This window comes from Vulpes vulpes, chromosome X (genome assembly GCF_048418805.1).
Source record: "Vulpes vulpes isolate BD-2025 chromosome X, VulVul3, whole genome shotgun sequence".
Classification (NCBI taxonomy): Eukaryota; Metazoa; Chordata; class Mammalia; order Carnivora; family Canidae; genus Vulpes; species Vulpes vulpes.
The window spans coordinates 55,362,845-55,384,230 of record NC_132796.1 but is presented as its reverse complement, the minus strand read 5'-3'; the positions used below and the strand labels follow the sequence as shown (position 1 = coordinate 55,384,230).

Sequence of the window (21,386 nt, the reverse complement as noted above, 5' to 3'; positions counted from 1 at the left end):
TCCCAATCACCTATTTAACCCATCCTTCCACAGACACCCTTCACCTCCAGTAACTGTTAGTTTCTTCACTATAGTTAAGAGACTGTTTCTTGTTTTGTCTCTCGCTTTTATTCTTCTTTGCTCTTTGGGTGTTTTTCTTTAGTTCCACATATGAATGAAATCTTATGGTATTTCTCTTTCTCTGACTTATTTTGTATTGTGTTAATACTCTCTAGCTCAATCTATGTTATTTATAATGGCAAGATTTCATTCTTTTTTATGGTTGATTAATATTTCTTTATATATATACTCATATATATATCATATATATATATATATCTCACATCTCCTTTATTCATTCATAAGTTGCTGGACCATCAGGATGTTTCTATTATTTTTCTATTGTAGATAATGCTGCTGTAAGCATCAATGTATATATCTCCCTTTGAATTAGGTTTTTTTTTTTTTGTATTTTTTGTGTACTTAGTAGTGCAATTGTTGGATCTTTGGGTAGTACTATTTTAACTTTTTTATTAAACCCCCTACTGCTCTCCAGAGTGGCTGTAACCGTTTGCATTCCCACCAGCAGTACAAGAGGGTTCGCCTTTCTCCACATCCTTGCCATAACCTGTTGTGTAAGATGATGTCTCATTGTGTTTTGATTTGCATTTTCCTGATGTTCAGTGATGTAGAGCTCTTTTCATGGGTCTGTTGGCCATCTGGATGTCTTCTTTGGAAAAATGTCTATTCGTGTCCTCCACCCATTTTTAAATTGGATAATTCAGTTTTCAGTGTTGAGTTTAATACATTTTTTAAAATCTATTTTGGATACTAACCCTTTGTAAGATATGTTATTTGCAAATATCTTCTCCTATAGATTCTTAGATCTTCTTTTAGAAGAAGATTGCCTTTTAGTTTGTGGATTGTTACTTTGCTATGCAGAAGTGTTTTATTTTGATGAAGTCCCAATAGTTTATTTTTGCCTTTGTTTCCCTTGCCTCAGGAGACATATCTAGAAAGAAACTTCTATGGCCAATGTTGAAGAGGTTACTGCCTGTGTTCCCCTCTAGGATTTTGATTATTTCAACTCTTACATTAGATCTGTAATTCATTTTTAAAAGATTTACTTATTTATTTTAGAGAAGAGAGAGCAGCATGGAAGAGTAGAGAAAGAGAGAGTCTTAAGCAGACTCTATACTGAGCAAGTAATCTGACACAGGGCTTGATCTCATGGCCCTGAGATCATGACCTGGAGCCAAACCAGGATTCAGATGCTTAACTGACTGCCACCCATGTGTTCCAATCTTTAATGCATTTTGAATTTTTTTTGTATATGGTGTGAGAAAGTGGTCCAGTTTCATTCTTTTTTATGTTTCTGTCCAGTTTTTCCCAACACCATTTGTTGAAAATACTTTCTTTTTCCCATCGGATATCTCTTCCTACTTGGTCAAAGATTAACTGACCATGGATATGTGGATTCATTCCAGGTATTTTATTCTGTTCCATTGATCTATGTGTCTGTTTTTGTTAGTACCATACTTTTCTGATCACTGCAGCCTTGTTATATAAATTGAAATACAGAATTGTTATGCTTCCAGTTCTCGTTTCCTTTCTCAAGGTTGCTATGTCTATTCAGGCTCTTTTGTGGTTCTCTACAAATTTTGAAATTATTTTTTCTATGTCTGTGAAAAATGTCCTTGTTATTTTAATTGGGATTTCATTGAATGTGTTGATTGTTTTGGGTAGTATAGACATTTTAACAATATTTGTTCTTCCAATCTATGAAAATGGAATATCCTTCCATTTCTTTGTGTCATCTTCAATTTTTTTTAATCAGTGTTTTCTAGCTTTCAGAGTACAGGTCTTTTACCTCTTTGAATAGATTTATTCCCTATGTCTCATGATTTTTGATGCAATTATAAATGGGATTGATTCCTTCGTTTCTCTTTCTGCTGCTTCATTATTATTGCATAGAAATGAAATACATTTCTGTATGTTGATTTTGTATCCTGTAACTTTACTGTTTTCATGTATCAGTTCTAGCAATTTTCTCATGGAGTCTTTTGGGTTTTCTATATAGGGTATATCATCTTAAAATAGGGAAAGTTTGACTGTTTCCTTGCTGCTTTGTATGCCTTTTCTTGTTGTTGTTTAATTTCTGTGGGTAGGACTTCCACTACTCTGTTAAATAGTAGTGGTGAGAATCCAAATCCCTGTCTTCTGCTTGACTGTGAAAGAAATGAGCCCAGGTATTCCCCATTTAGGAATTAGCTGTGTGTTTTTCATATATGGCCTTTATTATGTTGAGGTATGTTCCTGGTAAACCTACTTTTGTTGGAATTTTTTTTATCATAAATGGATGTTGTACTTTGTCATATGCTCTTTCTGTGTCTATTGAAATGATCTTATGGTTCTCATCCTTTCTTTTATTAACATGGTGTATCACACTGATTTGTGAATATTGGACCACTCTTGCAGCCCAGGAATAAATGCCACTTGATCATGGTTAATGACTGTTTTAATGTACTCTTGGATTTGATTTTTGCTAGAATTTTTGCATACGTGTTCATCAGTGATTTTGTCCTGTAGCTCACTTTTTCAATGGAGCCTTTATCTGGTTTTGGTATAAGGGTAATTTAGCTGGCTTTATGGGATGAGTTTCAAAGTATTCCTTCCTTTTCTATTTTTTTGAAATAGTGTGAGAAAAATAGATATTACCTCTTCTTTAAATATTTGGTAGAATTCCCCTGGAAGCCATCTGGCACTGGAGTTTTGTTTGTTGGGAATTTTATGATTTCTATTTTTTTGCTAGTTGTCAGTCTGTTCAAGTTTTCTGTTTCCTCCTGTTTCAGTTTTGATAGTTTATATATTTCTAGGAATTTATCCATTTCTTCCAGGTTGCCCAATTTTGTTGGGGTTTGGTTTTTCATAATATTCTCTTATAACAGTTTGTATTTATGTGGTGTTGGTTGTTCTTTCTCTTCTTTCACTTGTGATTTTATTCATTTGGGTCCTTTCTCTTTTGTTTTTCTTAAGTCTCGCTAGAGGTTTATCAATTTTATTAATTTTTTCAAAGAACCAGCTCCTAGTTTCATTCATCTATTCTACTTTTTTTTTTTTTTAGTTTATGTATCATTTATTTCCGCTCTAATCTTTACTATGTCCTTCCTTCTGCTGGATTTTGACTTTTATCTCTTTTAGGTAAAAAGTTAAGTTGTTGATTTGAGGTTTTTTTGTGCTTTTTGAGGTAGGCATGTATTGCCATATACTTCTGTCTTAAAACCACTTTTTTGCATCCCAAATTTTTTGACTGTTGCGTTTTCATTTTCATTTGTTTGCATGAACTTTTTAATTCCTTCTTTGATTTCCTGGTTTATGCATTCATTATTTAGTAGCTTGTTCTTTAACCTCCATGTACTGGTGGTCTTCCAGTTTTTTTTGTGATTGACTTCTAGTTTCATAGTGTTGTAAGAATCATACCATAATTTAAATCTTTGTTTTACTTGACACCTTATTTGTGATCCAGGATGTGATCTATACTGGAGAATATCCCGTGTAAATTTTAAAATAATGTGTATTTCACTAGATAAAATGTTGTGAATATATCATTTAAGCCCATCTGTGTCATTCAGTCATTGTTTCCTTGTTGATTTTCTGTTTAAATTATCTTTCCATTGATGTATATGATTTGTTCAACTCCCCTACTATTATTGTATTATCATCAATGAGTGTCTTTATGTTTATTATTAATTGTTTTATATATTTAGGTGCTTCTATGTTGGGTACATAAATATTCCTCCCGGTTAGATTTTTTTTTAAAGATTTTATTTACTTATTCATGAGAGATACAGAGAGAGAGGCAGAGACATAGGCAGAGGGAGAAGCAGTCTCCCTGTGGGGATTCTGACATGGGATATGATCCTAGGACCCCAGGATTAAGACCTGATCCAAAGGCAGATGCCCAACCACTGAGACACCCAGATGCCCCATGGTTAGATATTCTTGTTAGATTGTCCCCTTTACTTTGATATAGTACTCTTTCCTTTTTTTAAGATTTTATTTATTTATTCATGAGAGACACAGAGAGAGAGAGAGAGACGCAGAGACACAGGCAGAGGGAGATCAGGCCCTTGGCTCAAGGTGGCGCTAAACCGCTGAGCCACCTGGGCTGCCCACCCTTTCCCTTTTTGCCACTAGATGAAACACAGGGCTTTCTTATTCCCATTACGAAGGCATTACAGTCTTTGTAGGATGAGTAAGGATATTCTGATGGTGGGGAGGAGCCCCTACTTACCTGCAATGATGGTTCTGCAGGACCGTAATACCTGAGTACCCAAGTAGAAACATTTTGGAGATGCAGCAGTCCTTGCTGACTTACTTGGAATTTTTGCCCTTGCTGCTCTTGAGAACTTTGGTCAACATCTCCTTGACATTTTCCACAACCATGTTGCAGTGCTTTTCCCCCGCTTTCACATTGACCAGGACCTTCTTCTTGTGCCAATTCATGAGCACCTGGACAATATTCTTCACTATTGCATGAACACAGAGAGTGAACCTGTGTTAAATTCTTCTTCCTTGCACTTCTTGTACCTCCATGGTCATCTCAAGTCTTGGGGTTTTTGAGGAAGTTCATGGTGTAGAGGCTGTGCCCCCAAATCAGTGCTGACTGTTGCTTCTTCCTCTGCCTTCTGTATCTCCTGTTATAGTTTTTGTTTAAAGTGTAGTTTTTTCCAATATGAGTATTGCTACTCACTTTCTTTTGACATCCATTTGCATAATAAATATTTCTCCATCCCCTCATTTTCTATCTGCAAGTGAGTAAATGAGTCTCTTGTAGGCACTGTAAAGATGGGTCTTGTATTTTATCCATTATGACATCTGATGTCTTTTTAAAATATATTTATTTTACAGATAGAGAGAGGGAGTAGTGTTCAGGGGTAGAGAGAGAGAGGGAAGACAGAATCCCAAGCAGACTCTGCACTAAGCATAGAGCCCGACATAGAGCTTGATCTCATGACCCAGATCATGACACAAACTGAAAACCAAGAGTCAGACACTCAACTGACTTTACCACCCAGATACTACCCCTTGTCTTGATTGGAGTGTTTGGTGTACTTCCTTGCAAATAATTATTCATAAATATGGATTTGTTTCCATGTCATTACTTGTTTTGCCATAATTTCTGGAGACTTTTCTCTGATCCTTTCTTGTCTTTGTCACTTTTGGTCTCTCCTTGGCCCTCAAAGAGACGCTGTTAATATTTCTTGCAGGGGGATGCCTGGGTGGCTCAGCGATTGAGCATCTGCCTTCAGCTCAGGGCGTGATCCCAGGATCTGGGATCTAGTCCCACATCGGGCTCCTTGCAAGAGTGCTTCTCCCTCTGCCTGTCTCTGCCTCTGTGTGTGTGTGTCTCTCATGAATAAATAAGTAAATCTTAAAAAAAAATATATTTCTTGCAGGGCTGGTTTAGTGGTCACAGACTCCTTTAGTTTTTGTTTGTCTGGGAAACTCTTTATCTCTCCTCTTGATGGATAGAGTATTCTTGGCCGCAGATTTTTTCCATTTGGCGCTTTGAATATATCGTCCCACTCCCTTCTGACTTGCCAAGTTTCTGTTGAGAAATCTCCAGCTAGCCTTATGGGTCTTCCCTTGTAAATTAAGGACTTCTTGTGTCTTGCTGCTTTTAAGATGTTTTCTTTATCACTATATTTTGCAAATGTAATTATAATATGCCTTAGTGTTGGCCTGCATTTGTTGATTTTGATGGGAGTTCTCCGTGTCTCCTGAATGTGCATGTCTGTTTTCTTCCCCAGATTAGGGAAGTTTTCAACTATTAGTTCTTCAAATGAATTTTCTGCCCCCTTTTTTCTCTTTTCTTCTTCTGGGACTCCTATAATACAACTGTTATTACATTTGATGGAGTCACTTAGTTTGCTAGGTCTATTCTCATATTGCATAATTCTTTTTTCTGTTTTGTTAAGCATTATTATTTTCCATTATTTTGTCTTCTAGGTCACTAATTCATTCCTCAGCTTGTCCCAGCCTGCTGCTCATTGCATGAGGCCTGTTTCCAATCTCATTTATTGCACTTTTCATCTCTGACTGATTCTTTTTTTAACTCTTTTATTTCTGTGGTAAGGGTCTCACTGATGTCTTCTTCTTTTTTTTTTCTTCTGAAGACCAGTGAGTATCCTTATGATTGTTTATGATTGTTGCTTTAAATTCTCCATCAGGCATGTTACTTATATCTGTTTTGCTTACATCTCTGGCCATAGCCTTATCTTGTTCTTTATTTTGAGATAAATTCCTCTGTCTTGGCATTTTGTCTAAGTCTCTGCCTTCTTTGTGTTAGAAAAGCCAATTATGTCTCCTGCTCCTGAAAGTAATGGCCTTATGAAGAGGTCATGTAGTGTCTGGGGCCTGATGTTTCAGGGAGTGTCTCTGATGTGTACTGTTTGCACTGTGCTATTGTCTTTTGTCTACACTATCCTTCAGGCCAGTCATCTGTGGAGGCTCTCCTTGCTTGCTGTGTGTAGTGTTTGGTCCCCAGCCTGATTGTTGTGGGTTTTAACTAGGGGTACTCTGGCCTGCTTGTGAAATGAGACCTGACACCACTTCCATGAGGACTGAGGCCCTGCAGAACTCTCTGGTTAGGATGTGTGGTGGGGTCAGGAGTTTGTGCTGTCCTCTGGGGGAGATGCCTATTGCATTGGGACTGAGGCCAGCATTCTAGCCTCAGTCCCAATGGGACTGGGAAGGGCATTCTAGCCGGAGCACAGCAGGGTGGGTCTTGGTGTAAGCTAGTTAGGCAGTCAGTGTTGGCACTGGTTTGCTTCCTGCATGTGGATCTGTGTTATGCTGAGGGATGGGGGAGGGAAATGGCACCAGCCAGTTTGTTTCTTCCCAGAGATCTCTATGGATGCTGCCTCCCAATGAAGCACTCCAAGAAGAGTGAATAATCTCTCCCCACCCACCCAGGATTGTACTAGGTGCTCTTCAAATCACTGTTTCTGTGCTGTCTTCCCCCAGGTGTTTGCCTACCTTTTCTCCTGGAGCAGGACAGTTCCCTCAGGGCTCTGCCCTGGCCAAATCTGCTGACCTTTAAAATTACAAACTTGAAACCCTGCTGCTTGTAAGAACTCATCAAATTCAACTGCTCTCCTTTTCCAAGACATTGGCTTTTATGGAAATGTTCTTGTGCATTGCCTTGTGTGTTCTTCTTTCTCTCTCAACCTTTTCCACAACCACATCTCCATTCCCTCTGAAATATCTGCAGTTCCTTTCTCTTCTACATCACGTGTCCATATGTCCCACCTTCAATTTGGTCTCTTCTCTCCCTTTAGTTGTATAGTTTGTTCTTTCAGTCTTCAGTTTGGTTTCTGGTATGTTTAGGATGATTTGATACTTACCTAGTTTTCTTCCTGTGATGAGACAGCCTAGAGCCATCTTATTCCATTGCCATCTTTCCTTTCTCCTCCATCTTTTATATCAATCTTTTTTTTTAATTTTTTATTTATTTATGATAGTCACAGAGAGAGAGAGAGGCAGAGACACAGGCAGATGGAGAAGCAGGCTCCATGCACTGGGAGCCCGACGTGGGATTCGATCCTGGGTCTCCAGGATCACGCCCTGGGCCAAAGGCAGGCGCTAAACTGCTGCGCCACCCAGGGATCCTATATCAATCTTTAATTTAAAATCTATTTCTCTGTTATTAGTATAGTGACCCTAGGTCTTTTTTGGTTGTTATTTACATGGATGTCTTTGAAAAACTGTCTTCCAAATTATCTTCATCATTTTGCATTCCTACCAGCAATGAAAGAGATTTCTTGTTTCTCCACATCCTTGTCTGCATTTGGTGTTAGTATTTTAGAGTTTTGCCTTTCTAATATATATGTAGTAATGGCTTATTGTTTTACTTCATTGTTATTATTTTTTCATCCTTGTTTTTTTTTTTTTTAAATTTTTTTTAATTTTTTTTTTTTTTTTTTTTTATTTATTTATGATAGTCACAGAGAGAGAGAGAGAGGCAGAGACACAGGCGGAGGGAGAAGCAGGCTCCATGCACCAGGAGCCTGATGTGGGATTCGATCCCGGGTCTCCAGGATCGCGCCCTGGGCCAAAGGCAGGCGCCAAACCGCTGCGCCACCCAGGGATCCCCTCATCCTTGTTTTTTAGTTGATTCTTTCTACTGCACTCATTTTAATTTATGTAATTTCATTTTCTATATTTTTTTAGTTTTTTTCATAGTGCTCAACCCTGGTAATATAATTAATATTTTAAGTTTATTATACTTAGGTTCAAATAATTATTTTGAATCAATATCAATTTAGTATAACAGTATACAAAACTCGACTCCTTTTTAGCTCCAGTCTCCACTTTATGTTGGTAACTTTCCCATATTGCATCTTCATACATTGTGTGCCTGTTAGTATACATTTATCCTTATTATCTTATGGATTTATCTTTTAAATCATATACCACATAAAACTATAAAGCAAAAAAGCAATATTTATGGCTTTACATTTATATTTACCAGTAGTCTTGATTTCTTTTAATGAATTGGGTTATAGTTAGCACACTTTGATTTTTTCCTGGACAACTCCATTATTTCTTAAAGGACACTTCTACCAATGATGAACTCCATCATATTTTGTTTAACTGTGACTGTCTTATTTTATCCTTCATTTTTTGAAGGTTATTCTTGGGGCAGCCCAGGTAGCTCAGCAGTTTAGCGCCGCCTTCAGTCCAGGGCATGATCCTGGAGACCCGGGATGGAGACCCATGTCGGGATCCCTGCATGGAGCCTGTTTCTCCCTCTACCTGTGTCTCTGCCTTTCTCTCTCTCTCTTTGTCTCTCATGAATAAATAAGTAATCTAAAAAAGAAGGTTATTCTTGTTAGTTATCAAATTCTTGACTGACAGATATTTTTCTTTTTTCTTTCAACAGTTTAAATATCACATCTCACTGCTCTGTGCCCTCCATGGTTTCCATGGGGAAGTCATATGTTAATCTCATTACTTTTGTATGTGAAGTTGCTTATCCTTTCCTGCTTTCAAGATATTTTCTTTGGTATTGGTTTTGTCAGTTTGATTATAATGTGTCTGATTGTGTATATCCTTTAGTTTATCATATGTGGAGTTTATTGAACTTCCTGGATGTTTAGATTCATGTCTTTTACTAAATTCGTGGAGTTTTGTGTCATCATTTCTTCAAATATTTTTTGCTCCCCCCTTTTTTGCTCTCTTTCTAAACTCCCTTTATGCATATGGTAGTATATTTGACAGTGTGCCACAAGTCTCATATGCTTTGTTCATTTTTCTTTCACTTTTTTTTTTATCATTTTGCTCTTCAGACTGGGTAATTTAAGTCAACCTGTCTTCGTATTTACTGATTCTTTCTTCTGCCTGCTCAAATCTGCTGTTGGATCCCTCTAGTAAATTTTTCATTTCATGATTGTCCTGTTCATCTCCAGGATCTCTATTTGGTTGCTTTCTCTATATTGTATCTCTTCACTTATATATTTTATTTTTATTCTTCTGATCTCTTTTGTTGATCTCTTTCTTCCTATGCTTTTTATTCTGTTAATTGCCAGTCTCAAGTGTTGTCCTTTGCCCCAGGCTGCTGCATTCAATACCTGTACCTATAAATATTTTCAGCAAAGGTGACTCAGGAAGGTGCCTCAGACCTGGGAATGCTCTGAGTCAAATAAAAGCCAGGGAAGGATTTGTATTACTTTTTGAAGTAGCTGTCAGACCATCAACACTCACAACTACAATTCTTTGTGAGTAAGGTCTGTATTGCTGCTACTTCTGGCATTTATAAACCTGCACCAGTCTATTCTCACAGCCCCTCCTGTTCTTGGATATGAAGAATGGTAAGCAGGAAATTTAAAATGCCACAGCATTCTCTTACCAAAAAGTAAAAGCTTCTTTATTCACTAACTTTCCCTCTTGATTATTGTACATTTTTTATTAAATAATAGAATTCTGCAAAAGTTGATTCTAACAATTATCACATCATTTATAACTTTTTGGGAAGAGACAAAACCCAGGAATTCCCTACTCTGCTATTTTGGTGATTAACAGTGTCCATTTTGAGATTTAAAAAGGTCCAGGAAATAATTCTACTCAGAAACAAGAAATCCTTAAAAAATATTCAGAAGAAATTAACACTAATAAGAAAAAAATAACCCACACACAGAAGGAATATTTTCTGGAAACCAAGTTTCTGAATAAGCAAAAGTTACCCATTTAAGTCTGTGTGAATGCCTATGTGAATCATGGTATTCTCATATCTAAAATAGTTGTGTAAGTCATCCATATGCAAAACAGTTAAATGTATCACACCTGACTACTAAGATATCAAACCAAACATCAAAAATAACTCCAGTAGTTCTTATACCTGGCTGATAATCAGAATCATCTACTGGGTTTTTTTAAGTATGAATTCCTGTACCTTCACCTAGAGATTTTTTATATGAGGGAGGTTCTATAATCTATGTTTTTATCAGTTCCCTCGGTGGGTATTGAAATCATCAGGTTTGAAAATGGCTGCCGAAAAAGTAAAAGAATGCCTGAGTAACTTTTTCAAAGGAGTAAATGAAATCTCGTGTGGTTAGTTTGCTCTCAGGAAGCAGAACATAATGAGAAATGTATCTAGGTTCTCCATTTTGAATTCTATTCCCTCTCCTAACCTAAAGTCTAAGACACATCTAATGGAAAAAGTAGGTATCAAATATACTCATCTTGACATTGAATACATTACTTTAAAACCATGTGAAACTTTAGGATCACTATAATAAACAATATTTTACTTTATTTATTTTTAAACAATAAATAATGTTGTTTAAAATAATACCAAATTAGATAGTAAAGCTCAAATGGACTTGTATTCCAATGAATGGCAGCCACTAGCCACATGTGGCTATTAAACACTTGATATATGGCATCTGAATTGAGATGTGCTGAAGCATATTGTACAGACCAGCTTTCAAAAATTTCATACAAAAAGAAGAATGTAAGTATTAATAATTTTATGTGCATAACATGATGAAATGATGTTTTTATTATATTGGACTAAGTAAAATATTAAAGTTAACTTCCCTTTGAATTTTTTAAATTCTTGAAATGTTCTTACTAGAAAAATAAATTACATGGCTTGCATTATATTTTTATTGGACATCACTGTTGTAGGATTTCTTCCATGTCCTTTCTAGTACATTTGTTGACCATCTCCAACTTGCCTCAAATTAGGGTTATTCTAACATTCCCGTTCTGACAACCCTACAGTATGCATCTACTTAGAGAAATTTTATGAGATATGCTTTGATTTTAACACTAATTGTGTGTGATGAAAAGCCCTTGCATGCACTCCACATTTCCATACCTTTTCTCCACATCTAGTTTTAAGAATCAGTAATTAGAATAAAGAAAAAGGGAGAAACAGTGCAAAAATCTATTTGATGATAACTCCAAGTACTTAACATCCCAGTAGTGAGCTAAAATATGAAGGAACAAAGCAGATGTATTACACATATCAGCACATCACTATACAATCATACCTGGTAAGTTACTCATAGAATGACTAAGTGTACATTTACATATCCAAGAGATTTCTTGATAAAAGATCAATTTTGTAAAAGTTTACAATGACACCTGTAGCATTTTCATTTTATTTATTATTTTAAAACAGCTTTATTAAAGTATAAATTACTATAAAATCCACCCATTGCAGGTATTAAGTTCAGTGATTTTCATAAATATATGGAACTCTGCAACCATCACCTGGTATAGTTATAAAAATTTTCTGTCACCCCAAAAAGTTTCTTCATGCCCATTTGCAGCACCTCACTTTTACCTCCAGCCCTCGGCAACCACTGATCTGCTTTCTTTTTCTAAAACTTACCTTTTCTAGACATTCATACAAACAAAATTGTACAATATATACAGTGTTTTCTATCTGACTTCTTCACTGTGCATGAAATTTTTGAGTTTCATCTGTGTTCTAGCATTCTATTAGAATTCTTCAAAGAAACAGAACTAATAGGATATATAGAGATTTATAGAAAGGGATTTAGCTTGTGAGGGCTTAGTTTAGGTGATTACTGAAGTTAAGACCCATGATCTGCCTTCTTCAAGCTGGAGGCCCAGAAAAGCCAATGGTGTAGTTCCAGCACAAATCTGAAGGCGTGAGAACTGGGGGAACCAATGGTACAAGTTTTAATCCAAGTCCAAAGGCCTGAGAACCAAGAATGCCAACATCTGAATACAAGAGAAGATAGATGTTTTAAGTCAATCAGACAACAAATTTGCCTTTTCTCCACATTTTTGTTCTATTCAGACCCTCAAAGAATTGAATGATGCTCATGTCAAATTGGTGAGGGTGATCCTTACTGTTTACTGCTTTAAATGCTAATCTCTTCCAGAAATATCCTCACTGACACACCCAGAAATAATATTTTACTGGCTATCTGGGCGTCCCTTAGCCTAGTCAAGTTGACACATAAAATTAAAGAGCACAAGTAATAACATTTTCATTTTAAATATGACTGACAAAGTAAATAAATACCGACATATTCTTAGTCTCTTCCTTTAATAGTGAGAAGGGCAATATTACAAAGATCACTAAAGGGCAGGCAGAACTACTAAGAGAAGTGCCCCTAATGTTTTATAATAAAGGCACTTCTTTTTTTCTTCAGAAATGTGTAACTTCCAACAGGGAATTTTGCAAGAATATATTTTTCCCCTCAGGCTTATTTCATCCTTATGGATTTTAGGAATATAAGGAACTTTAACAGTCAAATGCCTAACTAATGTGGAAATGTCCTCTGCAACATTTCCAAATGTGTGTAATGGGAAACTCAGTCCTTTCCAATGCTGCCAATCCATCATCATAGTCATCATCATCATCATCATCATCATCATCATCGTCATCATCATATCATCATCATCATCATCATCAAAATAATCATTTTTTCTTATAGTGAGCTAAAATGTGTTGACCTGCAGCTTTTACCCATTAATTCTGTTTCTATCCACAGTTCTTGAGTCATATAAACCAATCCCATTTACACCATGACAGACATAAGATTACTTAAAGACAGCTGTTTTCCCCCAGAGACTTCACTCGTTTACACTCATTTTTCTGTGCACACATTGTCTCAGTCTGATATCTTCAAAGCACTGAATGATTGCCTTCCCTCACCCACAAGTATTACAGCAAGTGGTCAAGCAAATGGTAGTGCAGACCTCCACTTTTTGCTTACCAGTGATTGTTCAGCCACAGAGGCAGAAAGAGATATACCAAACATCAATTTATCAGCCAGTCTTTATTAAGATTGGTCTCTAAGCAACTCTACTCTCTCTCACTCCATTTTAATGAGAAGTTATTAACCTAATTCAGAGCCTAGTTCAACTGATTCGGTCATGCAAGATGTATGTGCAAAATCATGAATCAATCCTAGGTTGATCCACCAAGGCTTCTTGTTTCCATTTCCATTTGTATTGTCAAAGGAGAGTATATGCTTCTTTCAATCATTCTTAACCAGAATTTTTTAACTGGAAATGAAAAAAAAGAATATCCATCTCCAGGCAGGTGTATTATAAATAAGAGGACATTACCTGGTCAGATTTTTGCACAAATAACATAGAATAGCTTTAATAAAGTTCATTCAAATGGTGATTAAAAGGATAAACTTTTAAGACTCTACAAAAACAGACCTGGAAATGAAGAGAAATACAAAGTATAACTGATGAATGACCTGAGGAAATAGCCCCTAGAATATAGTATCATTCTCTGTTAGGATGATATGTTTTTCTGACATTAAGTATTTATCATTGTGTCTGAAAACCATGTATTTTTTAAATTAATTTTTTTTCTTTTCTAAAGAGAGAGAACACATGCAAGTGGGAGGGACGGGCAGAGAAAGAGAGAGACACTCCCAAGTAGGCTCTACACCCAGCATGGAGCTCGACGCAGAACTGGATTCCACAACACTGAGATCATGACCTGAGCTGAAATCAAGAATCGGATGCTTAACCGACTGAGCCACCCAAGCAAACCTGAAAACCATCTTAATTCAATAGTTTCTCAAGATTGAAAGGCATGCCTTATAGTTTCACTTTGCATTAACACCTAATATAGATGTACACAGATGGTGGTGACTAAAGATAGGTAGGCCTCACTGCTCAAATATCATTCTGGCAAAAATTATGTATATATCACATAAGGCAGCAAAGAATGATTGGGAAAGGTAGACACAGTACATGAAAAAAGCCTTGGAGGCTAGAATCTAGTCCCAGCTCTACAAGTGACTTACTCTATGACCTTGAGCAAATCATTTGGTACTACTCTAGTTCTTTTTTCCCAGTTGTAAAATGAGACAGATAAACCAGATAATTGCTAAAGTTTCTTACAGCTGTGATATTTTACAAAATCATAGTTCAAAAAAAAAAAAAACAAAAAAAAATCATAGTTCAAATATAATAAGAAGTATTAATATTTATTATATACTTGCCTTGTGCTAGACACGATGTTAAACAGCAGTTACATGCATTAACTTGTTTGAATCTCAAGTAACCTTGGGAGGTAAGTTAGGGAAGTAAGGAACCTGCCTAAGGTCACAAAATAGTGCAACTGGGTTTTTAAAAACCAGGCAGTTTGACTTCAGAGCTATCATGCAACCTCCACTCTAAATTAACTCTAAATATATAAGAGAAACTTGATATTTAAAGATCTTTCCAGTGAATACTTTGAGAAAATGAATAGTCATCTCCTCCTAATTGATTGGCTTTTAAGCTCCTAGATAGCTCAACAGTTTTGATTTGGTGGGATCTTTAAAAAATCTATTTATATATGTATTTGATAAATGAGTAGAAATTCTTAGGTTTAAGATGGAGAAGGAGCAAAGGATGTATTTAATCATCCATGCCTTCCCTCATCTTAGCAGGCTGGTTGTTTCCTAAAGTATTATTCCATTGAATAAGTTGCTCAAAAATTTTGGATTAATTTGGAGTATCTGGGTGGTGTAGTGATTAAGTGTCTGACTCTTGGTTTTGGCTCAAGTCCTAATCTCAAGGTTAAGAGATCGAGCCCCACATCAGGCTCTGCACTCAGCACAAAGTCTGCTTAAGACTCACTCTCCATCTGTTCTCTCTCTCTCTCTAATAAGTAAATAAATGAATAAATCTTTAAAAAAGGAAATGAAAATGTTTTAAAATATCACTAATTTTTAACTTTCTCTTTCTTTTTACAGTAACTGTTTTGAGCCCAGCAGAAAAAGGTAAGATAGTATTGTAAATTGTATTGGTCAGAATTGTATCCTTCTTTCTATCTAAAAGTCAATTACATAAAAGCCTATAAATTGAGCAACTTTCCCAGGAATACTGAATTAAATGGAAAGTTTAGGATGGTATTTTTCAGGAAGCATACCCAGAGCTTATCCAGAGATACAGCAAAACATATCAGTGGCCCCTTTGGCTGTAGCACAGGAATTGTAAGTTACCAGAATTTATGATAGAGAAAGGCAGAAGTAACCATGCTATTGGCCATAGTGATCCCAGGCTCTTGCTTCATTACTGTTGTCCTAGGTACCTTGTCTTCCTGCACAATTCATTCCCTCTTCAAGGTATGGAGTAAGGGTACCATGAGGAAATTTAAAGGGATAAGTCCTTCACCATCACAGTTGCAATATATTTACATATTCTTCTTCACTCTTCATCCCCATTTGGCTTAATCTTCAATTTATACTACCACTGTAGAGACATTAAGTAATTTTCCACTAAAAATGTGTAAGCTAAAGATGAGTCTTAACAAACATTTAACTTCACATTATTTTTTCAGACATAACCGTAAGTATTTATGTAGCCACTTTATATAGCAACTTTTTATTCTCACTTCATCGGATTAACAATTGTAATTCATTAATTATATAATATTTATATTACACATTTTATTAATTTTTTTATTTTAATGCCAATATACTTGACAGAGTAGTATATTGGTTTCAGGTATACAATATAGTGATTCACAATTACTCAATGCTCATCATGATAAGTGTACTCGCTGCTCCCCTCACCTATTTCATCCATCTGTCAAACTAACTACCCTCTGGTAATCACCAATTAGTTCTCTATAGTTAAGAATCTATTTTTTGGTTTGCCTATCTTCATCTTTTTTTCCTGTGCTTGTTTTGTTTCTTGTTTCTTTCTTTCCTTGTTTTGTTTCTTAAATTCTACCTATGAATGAAATCATAGGGTATTTATCCTTCTCTGACCAACTTATTTCACTTAGCATTATACTCTCTACCTCTATCCATTTTGTTTGCAAATGGCAAGATTTCATTCTTTTATGGGGCTGAATAATATTTGATTGTATATATTTACCACATCTTCATCCATCAATGCACACATAGTCTGCTTCCAATTTTGGCTATTATAAATAATGCTGCAGTAAATATATGGGGACATGTATCTCTTCAATTACTGTTTTTGTATTTTGGGGGTGATCACTCAGAAGTACAATCAATGCATCATAGAGTAGTTCTATTTTTAAGTTTTTGAAGAACCCCCATAATATTTTCACAGTAGCTGCGCAAGTTTGCATTCCCACCATCACTGCAAGAGAGTCGCCCTTTCTCCACACCCATACCAACACTTGTTGTTTCTTATATTTTTTGTTTTAGCCATTTTATAGATGTGAGGTGATATCTCATTGTGATTTTCATTTACATTTCCCTGATGATAAGAGATGATGAGTATCTTTTCATGTGTCTTTTGACCATGAGGATGTCTTTGGAGAAATGCCTTCTGCCCATTTTTAATTGGATTATTTGTTTTAGGAGTTTTGAGCATTTAGGAGTATAAGTTCTTCACATATTTTAGATACTAATCCTTTATTGGATATGTCATTTGCAAATACCTTTTCCCATTCCTTAGGCTGCATTTTAGTTTTATTGATTGCTTCCTTTGAAGTACAGTAGCTTTTTACTTTTGCTATAGTCCCCATAGTTTATTTCTCCTTTTATTTCCATTGCTTCGGGAGCTGTACCTAAAAATAGCAGATGCTATGGCTGACATCAGAGAGATTACTGCCTGTTTTCTCCTCTAGGCTTTATGGTTTCAGGTCTCACATTTCAATCTTCCATCCATTTTGAATTTATTTTTTTTTGTGTTTGGTGTAAGAAAGTAGTGTAGTTTTATTCTTTTGCATGTCGCCGTCCAGGTTTCCCAACACCATTTGTTAAAGAGTCTGTCTTTTTCCCATTGGATATCTTTTCCTGCTTTGTTGAAGATCAATTGAGCATATATTTGTGGGTTCATATCTGGGTTTTCTATTCTGTTCTTTTGATATATGTGTCTATCTTTGTGTCAGTACCATACTGCTTTGATCATAATCGCTTTGTAATATAACTTTAAGCCCAGAATTGTGATGCCTCCAGCTTTGCTTTTCTTTTTTAAGATTGCTTTGGCTATTTGAGGTCTTTTGTGGTTCCATACAAATTTTAGGATGGTTTGTTTTAGCTCTGTGAAAAATAATGGTGGTATTTTGGTAAGGATAACACTGAATGTGTAGATAGCTTTGGTTAGTATAGACATTTTAATATTTGTTCTTCTAATCCATGAGCATGGAGTATCTTTCCATTTCTTTGTATCCTCTTCAATTTCTTTCATCAGTGTTTTCTAGTTTTCAGAGTACAGGTATTGTACCTCTTTGGTTAGGTTTATTCCTAGTTATCTTCTTATTTTGGTTGCAATTGTAAGTGGAATTGTTTTCTGAATTTGTCTTTCTGCTCCTCCATTATTGCTGTATAGAAATACAATAGATTTCTCTATGTTGATTTTGCTATCCTGCAACTTTACTGAATTCACATATCAGCTCTAGCAGTTTTTTGGTGGAGTCTTCTCGGTTTCCTTTTTTTAAAAAAAGATTTTATTTATTCATGAGAGACAGAGAGAGAGAAAGAGAGGCAGAGACACAGGCAGAGAGAGAAGCAGGCTCCATGCAGGGAGCCTGATGTGGGACTCGATTCCAGGACCCAGGATCATGCCCTGGGCCAAAGGCAGGCACTTAACTGCTTAGCCACCCAGGTGTCCCCTGGGTTTCCTATATAGCATGCAAATAGTGAATCTGCAAATAGTCATCTGCAAATAGTGAAAGATTTTCTTCTCCCTTGCCAATTTGGACATGTTTCAATTCTTTTCATTGTCTGCTATAGCTACACCTTACATTACTATGTTAAATAACAGTGGTGAGAGTGGACATTCCTGTTCCTGATCATAGAGAAAAAGTTCTCAGGTTTTCCCCATTGAGGATGATATTAGTTTTTGGTTTTATGATGTTGAGGGATGTTTTCTCTTAACTTAATTTGTTGAGATTTTTTTTTATCATGAATGGATGTTGTACCTTGTCAAATGCATTACCCTAATACCAAAACTAGATAAGGTATCTATAGTGCAGTAAAACACCTGCAGTTGTCTTTTACTTTTCAATCTATAACTCCCTTATTCGCTCAGTTGAGCTCCTTAATGAGAAATTTGATATTCAATTGCTGTTTTATCTAGTGGCCAAAATTCTCTATCTTCATTTTTATATATTGTCAGTGAACTCAATCACACCAGTGTGGTGTCATTTGTAAGCTCAACTCAGTTCAGAGCCTTCCTAGTAGCATCAATCTAGTTGCTGGGATTTGAGCTCTTTAGATTATGTTGCACATGTATGATTTCTTTTTCTTTTATCACCTATTTGACCAATTCTCCCCTCGTACCTCCTCTCTAGTAACCATCAATTTGTTCTCTATAGTTATTAAGAGACTGTTTCTTGGTTTATCACTCTCTTCTTTTTGACCACTCTTTCCTGCTTTTTTGAAGATTAATTGACTGTATAATTGTGGATTTAATTCTGGGCTTTCTATTCTGTTCTGTTGATCTATGTGTCTATTTTTGTGCCAGTACCATGATGATTACTACAGCTTTGTAATATAACTCGAAGTCTGGAATTGTGATACCTCCAGTTTTGTTTTTCAAGATTATTTTGTCTGTTCAGGGACTTTAGTGGTCATAATGTTTGATTGTTTGTTTAAGTTTTTATTTAAATTCCAGCAAGTTAACATACAGTGTAATATTAGTTTCAGATGTAGAATTTAGTGATTCTTCACTTATATACAAGAACCAGGGCTCATCTCAACAAGTGCCCTCCTTAATACTTATGTATTTAGGTTATTTAGGTTATTTAGGGTTAAACACCTGTTTAACCCATCCCCCTGCCCACCTCCCCTCCAGCAACCCTCAGTTCGTTTTCTATACTTAAGAGCCTGTCTCATGCTTTGTCTTTCTCTTTTTCCCCATGCTCATCTATTTTGTTTTTTAAATTCCACATATGAATGAAATCATGTGGTGTTTATCTTTCTCTGGCTGACTTATTTGCTTAGCATAATACATTCTAACTCCACTATATCATTGCAAATGGCAACGTTTCATTCTTTTTGATGGCTGAGTGATTGTCCATTGTAGATATATACCACAACTTCTTTATCCATTTGGACCACTTTCTTACGCCACACACACACACACACACAGACACAAAATTCAAAATGGGTGAAAACCTAAATGTGAGACAGAAAAATATCAAAATCCTACAGAACGTAGGCAGCAACTTTTTTGACATTGGTCATTGCATCTAGATACAACTCCAGAAGCAAGGGAAACAAAAGCAAAAATGAACTATTAGAACTTCATCAAGATGAAAAGCTTCTGCACAGTGAAGGAAACAATCAACAGAACCAAAAGACAACCCTTGGAATAGGAGAAGATATTTGCAAATGACATACATGATAAAGGGTTAGTATCCAAAATCTATAAAGAACTTATCAAACTCAATACACAAAGAATAAATAATCCAGTTAAGAAATGAGCAGAAGACATAAATAGACATTTCTCCAAAGAAGACATACAGATGGCTGACAGACACATGAAAAGAAGCTCAACATCACTCATCATAAGGAAAATACAGTGCATGATTTTTAAGCTCCTTTGACACTAGAATTCTGATTCCAAGCACTTTTTTCCTGATGGCTCTCAGATTTATCAATATAATAAAGAATAAGATTAGATTTTGTTTCTTGGTTCTGCACTGGGGCATAATGAGACAGAGCACGGGATTTAGGGACAGAAGGTCTGAGCTGGAGTTACAGCTCTATCATTTACTAGCTCTGTGGTCTTTGGTAAATAACTCAACTTCTCTGAACCTCAATTTCTATAAAGGAGATGAGTTTAGTGATGTGTTACAGATTTGTTGTAAGCTAGCAAGCATGAAATTATATGGGAGTAAAAGTATATAAGAGTAAACTGCTTTGTAAATGTTAAGTATGAACAATCTCAGTTATAACATTTTTTATGTCAGGGTTCTCAAACACAGTGGGATTAATAAGCTGAAAGTAGATTTTATTGTAACCAGAAGATTAAAATTTAGACTTACAAAGAACTTCTAAAGACTATCATTGGTTTCTAGGCAATGCCTTGAAATTTATTTTTCAGAAAGTATTAGACACCCAAGTATCTGGGATGAATTGGTAAGCCTTGCCTAGAAGCTGACCAATATGCCTAATGAATATCAGTAGCCCCTTATTACCCAATGAATTTGTGGGTTGTTTCAAATAAATTCAAAATGGGTGAATTTTGCACACATTGAAGTAAATACAATATGACATATTACTGCTAGTAGGTACATTATTTGGCAATGGCAAAGAATATATTACTGCCAAATAAATGAAGACCTCAAATCACATAACCTTTTATTCAGTTTCTATAGCTTAAGAAAACCATAATCAAACATACCGTAAAAGTTTTTCCATTTCTTTTCTGCTTAATGGTTCTTTTATTGGGTTGAAAAGCTCCCTCCAAAATTTATAACCACCCAAAACCAATAAATGTTACTTTATTTAAAAATATGGTCCTTAGGGACACCTGGGTGACTTAGTGGTTGAGTGTCTGCCTTCAGCTCAGGGCATGATTCCAGGGTCCTGGGATCGAGTTGCACATTGGGCTTCCCACATGAAGCCTACTTCTCCCTCTGCCTATGTCTCTGCCTTTCTCATGAATAAATAAATAAAATCTTTAAAGATGATAGATAGATAGATAGATAGATAGATAGATACATATAGCTATAGATAGATATAGATATAGATAGATATAGATAGATATAGATATAGATATAGATATAGATATAGATATAGATATAGATATAGATAAATAAGTCAGTCCTTGGGCACCTGGATGGTTCAGTTGGTTAAGTGTCTGCCTTTGGCTCAGGTCATGATCCTAGTGTTCTGGGATCAAGCCTCATATGGGGCTCCATGCACAGTGGAGAGTCTGCTTCTCCCTCTCCCCCTACTTGTGCTCTCTCTCTTTTA

General features: G+C 35.9%; 1 protein-coding gene across 5 annotated transcripts in view; it reads left to right on the top strand.

Annotated features, from left to right (window-relative positions):
• The window catches only part of ZDHHC15 (zDHHC palmitoyltransferase 15), a 172,635-nt gene that overhangs the window by 20,337 nt on the left and 130,912 nt on the right, over nt 1-21,386 (top strand). For all 5 annotated transcript variants that reach the window (XM_025987814.2, XM_025987813.2, XM_072744823.1 and 2 more), the window contains exon 2: nt 15,234-15,260. In XM_025987814.2, coding sequence (XP_025843599.1) covers nt 15,234-15,260 — 27 coding nt within the window. The remainder of the gene's footprint in view (nt 1-15,233; nt 15,261-21,386) is intronic.